This window comes from Macrobrachium nipponense, chromosome 35 (genome assembly GCF_015104395.2).
Source record: "Macrobrachium nipponense isolate FS-2020 chromosome 35, ASM1510439v2, whole genome shotgun sequence".
NCBI lineage: Eukaryota > Metazoa > Arthropoda > Malacostraca > Decapoda > Palaemonidae > Macrobrachium > Macrobrachium nipponense.
The window spans coordinates 4822876-4839722 of record NC_061096.1 but is presented as its reverse complement, the minus strand read 5'-3'; the positions used below and the strand labels follow the sequence as shown (position 1 = coordinate 4839722).

The 16847-nt window shown below is 35.7% G+C and overlaps 1 protein-coding gene across 1 annotated transcript in view; it reads right to left on the bottom strand.

Annotated features, from left to right (window-relative positions):
• Window positions 1-1561: 1561 nt before the first annotated feature.
• LOC135208397 (alpha-tocopherol transfer protein-like) overlaps window positions 1562-16847 on the bottom strand; it is a 244311-nt gene continuing 229025 nt past the window's right edge. Inside the window, 3 exon segments of the mRNA XM_064240522.1 lie at window positions 1562-14598; window positions 16070-16214; window positions 16487-16597. Of these exon segments, the coding sequence (XP_064096592.1) occupies window positions 14477-14598; window positions 16070-16214; window positions 16487-16597 (378 nt within the window). The 3' untranslated portion in view covers window positions 1562-14476.

Below are 16847 nucleotides of genomic sequence, written 5' to 3'. Positions count from 1 at the left end.
GATGATAGAGCCCGCTAGTTTTTCGAGCTAGTTGTAAGCCTTTTTGACTAGTGAGCTCTCTGAGACGGTCCCAAGAAAGACTGCATAAACACACCAAAATATCATTATTTTACAGGTCTATTATGCCATTTACCTCACACTGCTTTCCATTCTTAGTTGTAGAAATATTTCTTTGAAAGTTAATAAAAGTTTTTAAGCAAAAGTAATAATTAAAAGATCAAAGCAATGTTAATATTAGGGGAAACGTTATTTTTTAATTTATTTTTTTTAGTAAGTTAAGCAGCTTTTCTTTGATCTTTACACCCAATTATTCCGCAAAACTAGGGTTGCTTAGTGGACTATATAATTGTACTAGTTCGAAACAGTAATATGAAACACTTAGTATTAAGATATGTAGTATCCGTTCATGATCTGCACTTCTTTGCTGCTTCATCATAAAAAATGATATGGTGTAGAACTATGTTTTTAGGTACTGAAATAATTTTGTGATACTCTTGAAAAGGCGCATATTCCCGAACCAAAAAAAAAATTTCTTACAGAAGTGAATATATTTGGAATTCAAAATTTTGTACCCTGATTGTTACGACCAACATTCCACTGACCCAAATATTTTTTGTGACAATATTTCCAAGCACATGTCCATACTAATAGCTTGAAAGCATTATCTTTAATGCATTGCTTAACGTGATAAAAAAATATTTATAAATTAAATTGTCAAATTAGTGCAAACCTATACGTATATGGATACTAGTTTATCAGTTATAGCTTTCTTCTTTCTCTTCTAAGTAGTATAAATTGGTCAGTATGCATGCTATACGTACTCGAGACACAGTGTATTGCTTTACACATGTAATGGAAATTACACAAAAATGGAAATGTTAACCATTCCCTTATTATAAAACATAGCTGCGCTCTGGGTCACAGGTCAAGGAGGATAAACTTCCTAAAATTATCCAGTCCGACAGGACGTGAGCGATGCTAGCTCACCATAACCACAGACAAACGAACGAACACCCTTCTCATGGTCTGATTTCCTAAACCGGCTCTCACGAGAACCGAAGGAATTGCTTAATCAGCACGACCTAAAAGGGAAGTCCGTCTCCTACTGTTAACTGTTTCAATCCACAACTTGTAAACTTGTATCACTTACTCTCTGACTCTTCTCCTTGAAATAACTCTCTTCAGAAAGCTCTAGCTCAAGATGTTAGTCTTGTAACTACATAAGAAAATATATGTATTTTTTTAAGTTCAAGAGTTTTCCGACACCCCTCAATATGCCTGATGTGTGAACAAAGAAATCTGACGAAGTCCATGCCGACAGAGAGAGAGAGAGAGAGAGAGAGAGAGAGAGAGAGAGAGAGAGAGAGAGAGAGAGAGAGAGAGAGAGAGAGAGAGAGAGAGAGGCGGGGACTAAGATATGTCTCTATAACAAACTGCTGTTCGCGTTTTAGCGAATCCTAAAGAAAAACAAGGCCACGGTCTCTGTCACTTTCATCAAAGTGGGTCCAGTCGTTATACATACCAGGGGTTTCGATTGAGTTGGGGTATTAAGACACCAAAAGAATTTCTGAAAGAATATCTTTACTATTCTTGTCCATATAACAATATCATAATACAGTAAAAACATGTTGCGCACTTAATATTTCTATAACCTATGAATCACAAAACAGTCTTCAGCAGATAAATTCTACCTTTAAATTGCCAAACTAATTAACAAACATTCATTAAAATATACAACAGAAAGATGTTCGAAACTCTATAAAATAAACAATTAGCAACTATCTTTGTGGATATTCGGTAATTAAAATGGCTGAACATTTCCTATAAACGTATAGTAAAAATTTTAATTCTGTTGCCACCCTCGACTGCTAACATCCCAAGAGGAATACTATGAATACTCTTCAAAAACGGTCGAACCACAAATTGTATTTAATTTCAAGTTCAAGCAGCAACTTGCAAAAATTCATACAAAGTGTTAATATTGTTTGTGCCTTCGACTTAATTTAAAATCAGATACCTTTCAACACATCCTTGTGAGTACATGATTATTACAATTCCTAAACATTATAACTATACTTGGAATACATAAAATGTTTTACTTCAAAAGGTTACTAAACGCTTTTAAACTTTCAGATAATTCACAGATTCTCATTTGGGGCTTGCGAACACTGCATTTTCATTGATAGAATAAGCTCAATCGGGTACTACAAATATAAAAGAACATTTACTATATGTATAAAAATGATTTTTGTAGTTGGGATTACCGTATTGCAGAGCTCTAAAGTGACAAATCTTGAAAGTTTCTCATAAAGAATATCAAGATTGATTAATAAAGATCTGCAATTAATCTTACAAGTGTCTCCCAGTCAATCTATAATCAATAAATTTTTGTTAACAGTGATGCTCTCGCCTCTCAAAAGCAGCACAATAAATGCTTTCCTTAAGTAAATTACGTTTTGTGTGTACCAAAAATGAAGTTTAGCTTATGAGTTCCAAAGTTTTAATAGATAAATTTGATATTATGGCAAGGTTGGGAAATTTTTTGCAAGCAAGGTTGGGAAATTTTTTGCAAGCCCAAATGTCCATTGTTTACAATGGCGATTTTAGGTTAAAAGTGAAAAAGAAGCATTTTAAATGAACAGAAGTTTCTTTGAAATTCGAAAATCTTTTTCTGATGAAGATGCTCCACCTTTGAAAATTTTTTTTAATGACTTACGATAAAAAACTCGTATCCTCAATTCAAGTTTTTGGAAGCCATATTATTTATCATTTTAGAAAATGAATGAAGGCAATTAAAATATCCCTTTCAAAGGAAGAATAGTGGTAAGGCACTCAGCACTAAGAACTTGCATACAAGCAGCGTTCCCTTGCAAGTGGAACAACCCCTACAATTCTACCCTCTTCATGTCAAGTGCAGAGTATAGCTAAAAAAATAAGTGAAGTTTTGTCATATGATATAAAGGTGATCATATTATTACATTTATAATTGGTTGCAGTTTTTATTAATCGAATCGTTCTGTACACAGTGTACATCATTATCACTTGACTTCTGTTCCTTCGAAAAACCTGCAATATTTTACAAAGAATTATATTATAAATGACAAAATTAGCCCAAGTCCCTCATGATGTCACCGAACCGCTACATTATTTTGTAAATTCGAACTACAGAGGTTTTACCAAGCAGGAGGGAGGGTTTTAGTTCCATTCTTGAAAAGCAGCCCTGCTGATTTCATCAACAGCTGTCAATTATACAAGTTGTTTCTACTATTATAAAAGTGTCTGATTCACTCCAATACTGTCAGTTACAGTTGCATAACACTTATACAAATCAGGCCCTCAAGTGGACTATAAAAAGTACTAATCCTTACTAACCTTTAGACTTGTTAAGAAAACCTTTTTAAATTTACACTAAAAGTTGTCTTGCATTTGCAAGATAGCTTCAATAACCAACAAGTGTTTGTCAGTGTTACAGGCATGCAATAGTTGTTTGATTATTGCCTTATCACCTGACAGTATTTAAATTCAGGTGTAAATTCTGAAGTGTATCACTTTCAAATTATGAGAGTAAATTCAAAAGATTTAACAGCATTCACTTATCTAATATCGTTTCTACTGAAAAAGATTCCCCGAAAATTTAATTTTATATTGTACCAAAAATGGTAAATGATTGCAAAGCTGGTGATAATGTTACTGGAAACTCGAATTTCATTAGAGCAGTACTGGAAGTATAATTTTCTTCACATTTTGTATGCAGTTTAAATTCCTTCATTAGAACCTATACGCAAAGGTCTAAAGGTGTAGAAACGTTTACGTTAAAAGTACAAAGATACTCAAGAGATTTTCCTTTAGTGCGACGCCCTACTTGAGTAACATCCATATGTAACAAAAAAAAAAAAAAAAAAAAAAAAAAAAAAAAACAAGGTTTCGAATTTTATACATGCAAACCATTAACACACTTTACAAGGCAAACCTTATATTCTTCTTGAAGTACAATTTTACAACTAAACAACTTTGATATGTTCCCAGATAAGTCCATCGCAGTGCTTACAAACATTGTTAACTTCATATTCTTGCTGATAAATGATTAACTAGTCAATTCTTCCAGTCTATTTAAGATCCAATAACTTTAATGCCTAGCTATTGCCCGCCCTTATTGATTGATGACAGACTCCTGTCTCCGGGAATACTGTTAAAGACCCTTTTAGAGGACAATAATTGTTTTATAACACAACCCATTTCCCCATCTTCATAATTACGGAAAGGCACTAAAATTATTCGTCATAATATATTAAGTTTAGCTCCCCTATAATCCTGCAGTGTAAGGTGATTCAAGTAGGGATAAATTTTAATGAGAAAGAATCACGAGGTTTGAAGTTTCAGCGTGAAAACCGATCTCTGTGAAAACTGAGCCCTCTGTATTTGGTCCCTTGTATTGTGACAAGAGCAGGGCAATTAAAACCCCACAACAGCGCTAAAACTTCAAAGGTCTTCCTCAATAAAAAAAGAAGTTAAAGTGGTCTTTTCATTAAATCTACATTTTGTGACTAAGGACCTTTTCAATTTAGATTTCAGTTTTTCTCTTTTCTTACACATGTAATGCTTAAATAATTCATTCCAAAGCAAACGTAAATCAATTTAACAAATTACGAATAGTCACAGGATTTTTAAATATCTTAAGCATCTAACAAGTACTGATGAAATTCAAGGAAAAAAGGGAAATTATCAAATTTTGCATGTACCACTTAATCTGCATTAGAATAATATACGTACTTATGTTAAAACACCTAATAATGCGTGCACTGGTGTGCCAAAAGGTTATTTTCCGCCTCTGAACCTTTCGATCAGTCAAGAAAAATGAAGTAAATTATTTGCTTCCCGGCTTGCACATAGCTATTAAAGACACTGTTCTAGTTTTATTTTGACAATAGAGTACAGGATACAGCATTGCTGAGTGATAATATGAGGCAAAGGCTACAGGGCTAAAATCACTATTTACCAGAAAACCTTTTTTAACAAATACAAAACCTGAGCTTCTGCAGCAAAGTTAAAAGGTTTATAAATCTGACATCTACTGCTGATACAGGGTACCAAAATTGACGAATAAAATCGAAGCAGGCACAGAATCGCCAGCTTACTACTGCAGTCAATTTCAAAAGGAAGACAAATGCCATGATGTTGTTAAATAATAATCATTTTTACTGACATAGATGAAACACTGAATGTAAGGGGAAACACTCTTACCTATAAGTGCAATGTCTTTCTACTGATCACACAACATTTATTTTACGATGGTCATTATAAATGGTTATAAAGAATTTATCTGTCACAGAGTCAGCAGCTATCTTTCTCGGGTTTATACGTAACAAAGAGGACTTTGAAGGGCTTCACAATCTGTGTCGTTCAATATGTAAATAATAATTGTGAAAGCTGGGATTTCTCTCATCTTAATTATCAAATTTAAATTACCCACCTTAACCATCCTAAAGCTGCAGTAGTTTTACCTTTTAACTCAAAGTAAAAAGAGAAAATTGAAATTTCTCAACCTATCTTAATCAAGAGTGAAATTCCGGTTTCCAATTTTATTGCATCTTAATTGCTGACAATAGATTTCGAATTTGACTAACCTAAAATATCGAATCAACTGAAAGAATGTCGAAACTTCTTCCATTCATTTGAAAGTTGACAAAAAAATGATAACTTGGGACTTTTCTTGTCCCCTTATCCACCTAACCTATTCCAATCTAATAACCTAGTCCCAGTAATACAAAATCAAGTGAATAAAAAAATTTTCAAAACCTAATTCTATATGATCAAAATTAAAACTATGTCAAATTGCCTTGAGCCCTATTAACCCAAAATCATTACTGCACTGATATTTCATGTCATGTAATCAAAGCTGCTCCCAAATATATCTTAGCCCTATCCTAAGAAAACTCTCCAAAGACTATAGTAAGCAATTCACCTCTTAAACTATATAGTATTACAAAACCGTTATTGATGAATATAAAATCTTGGTTAAATTACTAGAATACAGAAAACTTATTATATTTAATCATATATTAATCTAGTTTCCATGTTGAAAAACAATAGGTAGCAATGCTAAAAAGAAACAGTCCAAAATAGAGTAAAAATATTAACTAACTTGGTAACTATCACAATCAAATTACTTATAACTAATAGCTATTACAAATAAATCTAATTTTTGGATATATAAAAATATAGTCCCTTTTCTATAAAATGTGATACAAACCTATCCATGTAATACAAAGTTATATTGCTGACAGAGTGACTTCTGTATTTTACAGAAAAAAAATTACAACTGTGAACAGAATATGAAAACCTATTCAACTTCACTGAGATGAGTCAGTGTAAAGACAGTGACATGACAGCACAGTAGTAATACCAGAGTATTGACTTTGCGGACATAAATACATACTCTCATCAAAATAACACAGAAACATGACAATGAACAATAATACTAGATCATAAAAGTGGTCCACATTTAATAAATGCATTTCAACTCAACATCTGACAAAAGTTTTAAAGAACAACACTTTTAATCAAGCAGGATGATTGTTGAATTTTTAGCAATTTTAACAATTCCGAGAAATTATTCGCACAAATTTCTTAAGATAACTATTGCCGTTATCCTGAAATTTACCTCTTGGTATATACAATATAAAAATTATTTTGCAGAAGGAAAATTTCCTTCGGTTCAGGAAAATCAATTTCCCAATCACAAAAGTGAGTGACATGGCAATTATACAAATGTAAATACTGTAAATAAATAAAATACACATAGCTAGAGCTTCTGAGAACCTGCTCGATTGAAGAGAGTCGCGATGGATCTCGAAACTCCTTGCTGTGCATATATCTTTTATAAACAGTACATGTATTTCTATTTACATTATTGTGGAATTTCCCCACAACCATTATTATTATTATTTTATTATTTTTATTATTATTATTATTGTTCAATCAACCCAAAATGACATTTTCATACAAAATTAAGTTTCATATATATTTACAAAGTAATTCCATTGCTAACGTTTCTAACTTGTGCGGCAACTTTAAAAAAATTTGCGGTTGCGCTTTTTTTTTTTTTTTTTTTTGTCTAGGTGACAGTCCCGACCAAAGTCTAAGGTATAGGAAATTCCTTAAGACCTTGGTCCTGACCCACTATTGGGGAACACGGTAAACAACCGGGCAGGTAAGCTCAATTTGTTATTGTTTCCTTACCTGGTAAGAGAGCTACTGCAGGTGAATACTCCCTCTTTTCGGTGCTCATCTTAACCTGTAGCGGCGTGGCTGGTAAGCCGTGGGTCGCCTCTACTAAAGTGGGGGCTTTACAGCGGAGGATAGGCCTGATGGCTAGCAAAACATACAATAGGTGCCCTTGTCCTGGGGCAGTACAAAGATTAAAAAAAACCACCTACTCTGAAAACACTTGTAAAAACTCCATAACCTATCCACTAGGGTTGGTGGATACTCCAGGTACCTTGTACACCCAGGCTCCCCAAAACCCTACATCAAAGCAAAAAAATAGTAGGAGGAAAAAAAATAGTCCTTCCTATAATTTTTCACCCAATACCATGCCAGCCACCGAAAGCGGACCCAAGATACTGCAATCATGAAACTCTGTTTCCACTTTCTTTAATAGTGACAGGCAAAAATAAGAACCAACACTTCCAGTAGATCGACTGTACAGTGGAAATCAAGGACATATGTCTGAAAGCCAAAGAGGTCGACACTGCTCTTATATCATGAACTTTCACCTTAATACTTTGTAAAATATCCTCCTGGACTAGCAGTGTGCTTCTGTAATCCAATCTCTTAGTAAGAAAAACAAGAAGTTCTTTGACAGAGGAATAGAAGGGTTCTTAACCGAACACTAGAGGTTACTAGATGGACCCCTTATTTTTTCTGTCCTTTTCAGATAGTATCTAAGAGCTTTAACTGGACATATTAATTTCTTGATGGTAAATAAACGAGGCCAGGGCTTGGACGGGTCCTCGTTCTTGGCCAAAAAATCTAGTATGAAGGAGCAAACTGTATCTTCTTGGGAAAAACCCAGTCTTTTGTCAATGGCTTAAATTTCAATGATGTGTTGAGCTGTAGCTAAAGCAAAAAAGAAGAATGTCTTGCATGTCAGATTCCAAAGAAAAGCAGAAGGGGTTCAAAAGCTGGGCCTGTCAGCCATTTCATAACCACATCTACATTCCAGGAGACCAAAGTGTCCTTTCTCTGTTTCGTTGTATCGAAGGACTTTAATTGGTCGTTAATATCGGAGATCGACGACAGATCCAGACCTCTATGCTTAAATACAGAGATAAACGTATCTCGGTAACCTGTAATAGTGGAGGACGATAATTCCTAGCAGTGGTGGCTCGTCAGTAGGCACTGTGGAACTGCAGCACCCCCTATAGATTTCATATATATGTAAAAAATTATGAATATTTACATGAAAATGAGCAATTAAGTATAGAATATCAATAATGCTTAAAGAATTATTACCATTCTCTTGTTTTTGTAAATAAAAAAGCAAATGAATTGAAACATGTGGAACTGCTAGTGCTCGCAGTTCTAATTTTGCTAGTAGGGTGATAATGTGGTAGCCACCCCACGCATAAAGGTAGGGGGAGCACTGCCCTCTCGAGCAGTGTTAGTCTAACTGTTGCAGGGGTAAGGTGTGTTTTGAAATTCGTCAAAGTTTAATCAATATCTACTATTAGTGAAAGTGATCAAATTAGTGACAATACTGATAATATGTAATGTAATGCAGAATAATCAACTCAATGGTGATCGTTTGTTTGTATGGTGTTTTTACGTTGCATGGAACCAGTGGTTATTCAGCAATGGGACCAACGGCTTTATGTGACTTCCAAACCACGTCGAGAGACAACTTCTATCACCAGAAATACACCTCTGAGACCCCTCCATGGAATGCCTGAGAATCGAACTCGCAGCCACCGAAGTGGCAAGCAAAGACCATACCAATCACGCCACCGTGGCACTTGAAATAACTCAGTGGTGAGTTGCAGTAAATGGGGAAAAAAATAATAATCACATAAATATCAATGAGTAACATTCAAAATAGTAGGTTTCGGCAGCGGTTTTGCTGCCTTCCTCAGCGGAAGAGAGAGAGAGAGAGAGAGAGAGAGAGAGAGAGAGGAGAGAGAGAGAGAGAGAGAGACAAAGGGGAGAGTGAGTGTGTGTGTGTGAGTGTATGTGTATGCGTATGTCTGTGTTTTAGCTGGGTGTTCTTTAGTTATTTTATTTTACTGTCCTACTCAGTTTTGTACTTAATATTTTTGTTTTCGAGTTTTTATTACTTTTAATGGTTTAATTATTTTTATTATGGTTTGGTTAGTTTACATAACTTAATATTTCTATGTAACCTCAAATTTTCATAATTTTGTCAGTCCGTCCCTCAGTCTCAATGCTGCCGGAAGCTACAGTTTTGAGTTTTAGTATTTTAATATACTTTGATACTTTTTCAGTTTTGTTTACAGTTTTAAGTTTGATTAGGGCAATCGTCCACTAATTATAATTAGTCATGACCCTAGAAAAACAGACAATTAGTAAACTTAAAGAAGTGAAGTTTTCGGGATTGTCTCTTCACGAAAAAGTTGCAAATGTATATAAAGTGTGTGTTTGCGTGTGTGTGTTTATGCAGTTAATATCAAGGAATAAAAAAAAATATATGTAACAGCACCCCTATGAATGATAGCCATGAGCCGCCACTGATTCCTAGTGTTCCTCAGGTAAAGGAAGAAGTCTGCAATCTGTGTTACAGAGGTCTCAGAGGATGAAACACTGTCAGGGCAAGAGCGGTGCCTTCTGAAGTGGGATTGTCTGAGCAAAGAAGGTTTTTGGTGAAGGACTTTTGGATAGTCTACTATTAGCCGAAGAAGGTCTGGGAACCACTCCCTCAAGGGGCAATACGGGTCTATGAGGGTCATAGTTGTGTTGTGGTGTGAATAAAACTTGTTTAACACTTCCCTGATCATGCTGAAGGGTGGAAAAGTGTATAGGTCCAAGTTTGTCCAATCTTGTAGCATGGTGTCCATTGCCCATGGAAGAGGAGCTGGGGCTGGAGAACAAAATAGGTGGTGGTGATGGTTCTTGGAGGTGGCAAACAGGTCTATCAGTGGCCTGCCCCACAGCTTCCGTAGATCTAGACAAACCAGGGGATCAAGGGTCCTGCTTTTGATGGCTCAGCTTGTTCACCATCACATTTAACTTCCCTTGGATGAAGAAGGTGACCAAAGTCACCTGACTGTATTCTCCCCACAGTAGTAGTTCTCTTGCTGCCTGGCAGAGAGAAAACGAATGAGTGCTGCCTTGTTTATGGATATAGGATAAGGCTGTAGTATTGTACACATGTACCACTATTGTTTTGTTGTGGACTATGGGCAAAAATTTCTGAAGGCTAGCTGAATTACCTTCAGCTCCCTTACATGATATGTAGGCTTGTACCAGACACTCCTTGATTACCCAGTAGGGCTTCCCAGCCTATGTCTGAGACGTTGAAATAAGAGTCTAGGTCATGGCCCAGAGGTTGAAGGGACTTCTCTTCTGACAGTCTTTCTTCTGACAGCCCCCACTGCAGGTCCAATTTGATCTTTGGGGCGATATGAAAAACGTGTGTCTGGCTGTCTTTGTCCCAGTTGGCCTTCAGACAAAACTGAAGAACTTTCATATGAAGTCGCCCTAGTCTGACAAACATCTCTATGGATGCTGGAGTTGCCAGTAGGCTCATCCACTGTTGAGCTGAACAAGACGAAAGGGCTAGAAAACTCCTGTCTAAAGGCAGCTGGAAATTCTCTTGGGAGATAGAAAAGTCTGAAAACCCGAGAGATCAGTCATCCTCAAATTGACTCAAGTGAATACTTGTGGGGCATAGAAAGGCCGGGGACAGGAACCAAAACTGGTACACCTTGTCCTGGAAGATGGGCCTTAGATATTTTCTGGAAACTGGTTGGATAGGAATGTGAAAGTATTTGTTCAGCATGTCTAAGGTTATCATCCAATCGCCATGGTGAATGGATGAAAGGACTGAATGGGGTACCACAAAGAGTTGGTTGTAAAACCCTCTATGCTGGTGTTCTTGAACTTCTTCTATGGCCCTTTTCTGGATGAGAGAGGAAACTTCCTCCAAAAAAGGCTGAATGTATCTCGGAGCTTACTGAGTATGCTGTCAATGTAATGGGAGAGGTGACTAATGGTTGACTTTCCAGGAATGGGATGAAATAGCCCTCCCTCAAAACTTTGATGATCCAATGCTCTGCTCCTCTCATCAGGCACTTCTCCCAAAACTCTATTAGTCTGGTTCCTACAGGTATATGAAGGACTTCCTTCAACTTTCTTGGTATTGACTTGGAAGAGCTTTTCTTATTAGACCTAGCTGTGAACCGGACATTTCTACGTGTCTTGACTGGCATTCTAGATCTCCATCCATGAAAGGGCGGTTGTTGGAGGGGTGAGGTAGTCCTGGTTCGAAAAGCAGTTGATTCCTTGGGGCGCCGAGATGACTGGGCTAAAAAGTCTTGCATAGATTTCTTTTGCAAATCTAACACAATATACTTTATTATGTCTTGAGGGAAGAGAAATTCTGGTCTAGGGGTGAGAACAACAGGCCTGACTTCTGAGACTGCAACTCCCTTGGAAGTAAAGGAGAACCAGGGCTCTCTTTTTATTTCAATATCCCAAAGGTGACTAGCACAGAAAGCTCTGGAGAACCATCTCTAATGGCTTTGTTGGCACAGGACAGAACTCTGAGCCAGTCTGAGATGGTATCTCCATCAAGATCGTGGTGGTCCTCTATTTTCTTTTGCCATTGAACCCACTGTCCAGTCCAGGAAACTAAGCACTTTGAATAGTTAAAAAGTGTCTTTGACTAGATGATCTATTTCTGGAGAGGAAAACACTATCTTTGTCGACAAGAATGCAGAACAGCACAATGGTATTAAACTAGAGAAGTCTCCTTGGGAAGAGGCAGCAACTCCCAAAGAAGGAACTTCACTGGTCATGTAAGATAAGTACTTCCTGCAAATCAAACGAGATGGAGGAAAAGTGAAAGATGCTTTGCCCTGCTCCCTTTTGGTTGAAAGCCAGAATCTCATATTTTGAAAGACTTCTTAGAGGAGGCTGAAAGGACCATCTAGGGAAGTCTTGTTCTGTCATCTGGTTGATTTCTCACTAAAAATGTCAATGCAGACAAAGAAGGGGCAGCTGGGGCAAAAAATGGTGGAAAAGTTGCTACTTCTATTGAGGAAACCAGGGACAATATCATCCCAAGAAGGCTTGTGAGTGGAGGGAGCTTTCTTTAGTAACTCCATAATTTGGGGTAACTGCCGCTTAATAGAGCCAAAGTAGGCTCATCATGATCTGAAGATGAAGGCAGTCACAGTCTAGCAGGTGATGGGTGCCTGGGAGAGGGTGCTTGGTGCTTGGAAGTGGGCGCTGGGATCTCAAGAGCTGATAATTGCTGAGGATCATAGAAAGCCTTAGTGGGCTTTGTCTTACAGCCCTCATTGCAATAGCAAATACTCAAATTGCTATAATATGAAATAATGAAAAAAATACTAGGAAATTAGTAAAAATTATTTTTATTAACTATCTATATCCCGCTGCACAACCAAAACCAAGTAACTGTACTTCACCAAATGCAAAATAACCACTGTATAATTTTAAAAAACTGCAAATGATGCTGATGTGGCCAGTGAAGCCGACATAAACAAATTGAGCTTACCGGCCAGGTTGTTCCCCGTCTTCCCCGATAGATGACGGGGACTGTCACTTAGACAAAACAGAAGAAGCGCTACCGCAAATTTTAAAAAAGTTGCCACGAGAGTTAGAAACGTTAGTTATGTTATTTCTTGGTAAGTTACATGAAACCACCGTTTAAATTCATATTCTTGAATATCTCCCAGAACTTGACCAAAACATATTTGCTAAGCGGTGACTGCTGAAATTGAAGTTTGTTCAGGTCACACATCCTTTCCAGATATTGTATAATGTAGTGACCTAAATGATAAGCTATCCAGAGAGGATTTCAATAACTTAAAAATTGAAATCAAATGTGAAAAGGAACATCTGACCAGTTTGTCTATCTGGTATGGTTACAAGTAATTGCTCAAAATTCAAAACCTGCCACTTGGAATCTGAAGAATTTCTTAAAGTATAATGATATCAGTAACTAATACTTGTCACACCTTCTTAATGAGTTTTTTTTATAGGATAAATTTAATTAAAGCTTAAACTTAATTTAATCATTCATTTGGTTTATTATAAAATAAAAATGTTCGTTAATTCATACCTCCCATGAAACTTTGATGAAACTCTTATCGTTCTCTACACTGGATAACACTGATTCATTATCAATTCAAGATTCTCTTGAGCATCCTGCATTAAATAATTTTGGCTCATAAGACTCTCATCCTCTCCTTGTATCTTTAAATATAAGAGCTCAGAGTCTACTGCATGGAATTCTTTAAGAATACATATCTTTTAATGCATGCTAGCAAATACTTTCCATTCACTAATCATGTCGACCAATCTGAATATTAGTAAAGATGTAGCTTACATTATCTTTGTCAGAATATGGAGTTCTCATGCCTATTTATCAATTTTCAACTAGTTCCTTAAAATTCATGACAGAATCTTCAAGAAAGAGAAAGAAACTCATCTGCTGGTAAGCAGTCCATACAGTTCCTTGCTATAAAAAATAGAGAAAGTATAGATATCTCAGAGTAAGTCAACAACGACAGGGTTTACCACACACACTTTGCTATATTCATCCAAAATACTACTTTTATACGAGAAATAAGGATACAACCAAAATGTACATAAACTGTATTGCTCTTGATTTTAAATTCAAGTTCTAAAATATTTACAGATGTCACCCTAACTTGGTCTAACACTTGAAAGTTAATGTAGAGTATACATGTATAATATTCAAAATGTAAGATTTTTGTAAACGTTTTACATGAAACATCCTATAAGAACCCACTAAAGTGTAATGTCATTTCACATGGATAAACTGAATATTTGGTTCTTTATTAGTTAATTAAGTACAATAAAAAATGCAAATCCATCAACGCAAAAGTGGAGTATGTAATGTGAAAATACAAATCAATAAGAAACTATGATACTCAAATTGCATTAAACCACTTTGCTATAATGATGTCCACTGCGATAATCAAAGATGATTCTGCCTTAAAGTTTGGCTTCTAAAATGCCTGACTTCATAGCGGTTGTTAAGTCTTCCCTGAGAATAGCAACCCAACTTATGATGTTTCAAATCGTCAAGGCCACGTCGGTAAAGGAAGTAGTAATGCAAACAGTTAGCTATGGAACCCACACAGTACCATTACTTAACAACATTTACCAATCTGAATAACAGTGAATCTTTTCTTTTTATAAAAAATGCAAAGATAACTGTGAGCCAAGGTATTAAGGCAGTTAGTTAGCACTAGTCTATGCACATTCTCCTGTAGTAACTGCCTATCAAACTACCCATATCAGTCACGGCCTCCATCATGGTCCCCTGCCGGGGAGGTTCTTCAGCTGCTTCGAATCCATAAGTGAAATGTTCTGAAAAGCATGAAAATGATTAAGAGAAAAAGGAAATTAAACTTCACTTTTTTAAATTCATTCCTATTCATTGACAAAGATTCCATCCAGGTTACACCAATCTTATATGAAAATGATGTCAACAGAACTAACCAGCAAAGAATTTAATAGATACCAAGTTCTTCACTATAATGATATGAATCAGTAAGTCAAGAAAATATCCAGGATGAACTCTGCGCCTCCAGTACTTTTTATTTCTCTGATTAGTATGCCTGAAGACACAATGTGCATCATCAATAAATACTGGTCTACTTAAGGAATGCATCCTAGCATCACCTATTGAATATGACCTCAGAAAACGAGTGCGAAAGATAAAAAATTGAGAAATGTAGCTTATTACATACAAGAGGTGAATCCTGCATGACAGGTTGGTTATGGGTTGAATTCACTCGTCACCAATCAGATTGTCTGGTTCTAGCCACAAGTCGTTAACCAAAGCGCATTTATGCTTTATTCGAAATTTAGGGCCAAACAGCTTATGTGTTACTACGTTAATACATTTTTTTACCTTGGTGAAGTGGTCTTTTCATTACGAAATTACATACAATTTATAGTATCGTTAAGATCTTTCAGTACTATATACGTATGTATTTAAAAGTAATCCCAGTCATTCGCCAAATCTAGCAACTATGATGTCTAGTCCTAACAAATCCTTATGACTTATTTTGCTGTTCTTTTAATTAATTCCTTATCAGTCATATGGACAACTTTCTGGGTCCAAAAGCCTTGTACTGTAAACTTTACTAGCATTGAAGCCCTGGATTATAAACTTCTGTATACAACATTTTCTAACATCTTATTTTCAACAGCTAACTAATGAAAGCAACCATTGACAACGATAAATACAGCACACAACTAAATAAATATTACAATTAAATTTATTTTTATGTATTTTGTCTCTTTCAGTTTTTAGAAAGAGAGCGAGACGATAATTTGGTGAAAGGTACATTTGTTGAGTAAACAGTTATGTATATTCTTTGGCATCCATGTGTTCAGCTTTGATATCAACAATCTTTGGACGCAATGTGCAATATTTTCCTAGCTGATGAAAACTCTCCTACCCAATTTTTTCTGTCCATTTTTAGTCCCTTAAGGTGCATTTAAGTTTTCTCCTGGAATCTGTTTTCTCTTACTTATATTTCTATAATACATTTAAGCAAAAATGAAGTGCTTGCTATCTAAGACCATACACTTAGAAATTCGTGCAACTACATATTGAAGTAAGAGATCCTGTTCCACTAAAATGCAATATAATTAGAAGCTATAATTTATTAAGCTATATACTACCACGGAATATAAAGATGAGTTTGGGTGGTAATTAACGGAATCGTAATTTACTTTTACAAATACAGAAATTATTGTAGTTACAACGAATATGAAAAATTTAGGAAAAATGCAGGAAACTGTAAATTTCTTGACAAACTCATATTACCTTTGAAATATTCTTCATGAAGCTTTAAATTCTGAACAAAGTCTGAGTTGTCCATTGGTCCTTGGGAACCCCCTAATTCTTCTGGCAATTCTTCTGCTGGAATGTGCTTGTGGAGGCTCTGAACATCTTCGCCATGAAAGTGAAGCTGTGAAAATAAATAAATAAAATAAAATAAAATAATAATAATAATTGGCTGTTTTGCGTTGCATCAATTAAAAGAATTAAAGGAACATGGTTCTATTAGAATCAAATACTTCCTCTGACTGTAAGGTTGCTCTTACAATTAAACAATGACCTACCGTTCTGAATATAAGCAAACTAAAAAGAATAAAAAAAATGGGATGGATTCTTCAACAATAGTCACAATAATTAATTCAGGGTATCTATCTACATATATATCTGCAGTTCACAACATACCCTTCCCTTAATGGTATCGGAGAGGAAAGGTTTGACCAAACTGAAGACCCAGTCAAATATGGAAGGTTCGTGGACAAAGTGGAGAGCCTTGAATCTCAATGGGAAGACTTCCTGTAAGAGTAAGAAGAATACATGAATCCCACACCAGTAAACTTACATCTTTAAATCCTGATTCATCATAACTTATACAACAAAATATTAAAAGAAAAATAGACTTTATATCATGATAAAGGACAAAGAATATTGTATCTTGAGTACATTTCGTAAAGTGAATAATTAAATAACCATCTCAAGATATCAAAAATTTTGAACGATCGAGAAAGACCACATTCTTTAAGATACAAAATCAGTGTATCGTATA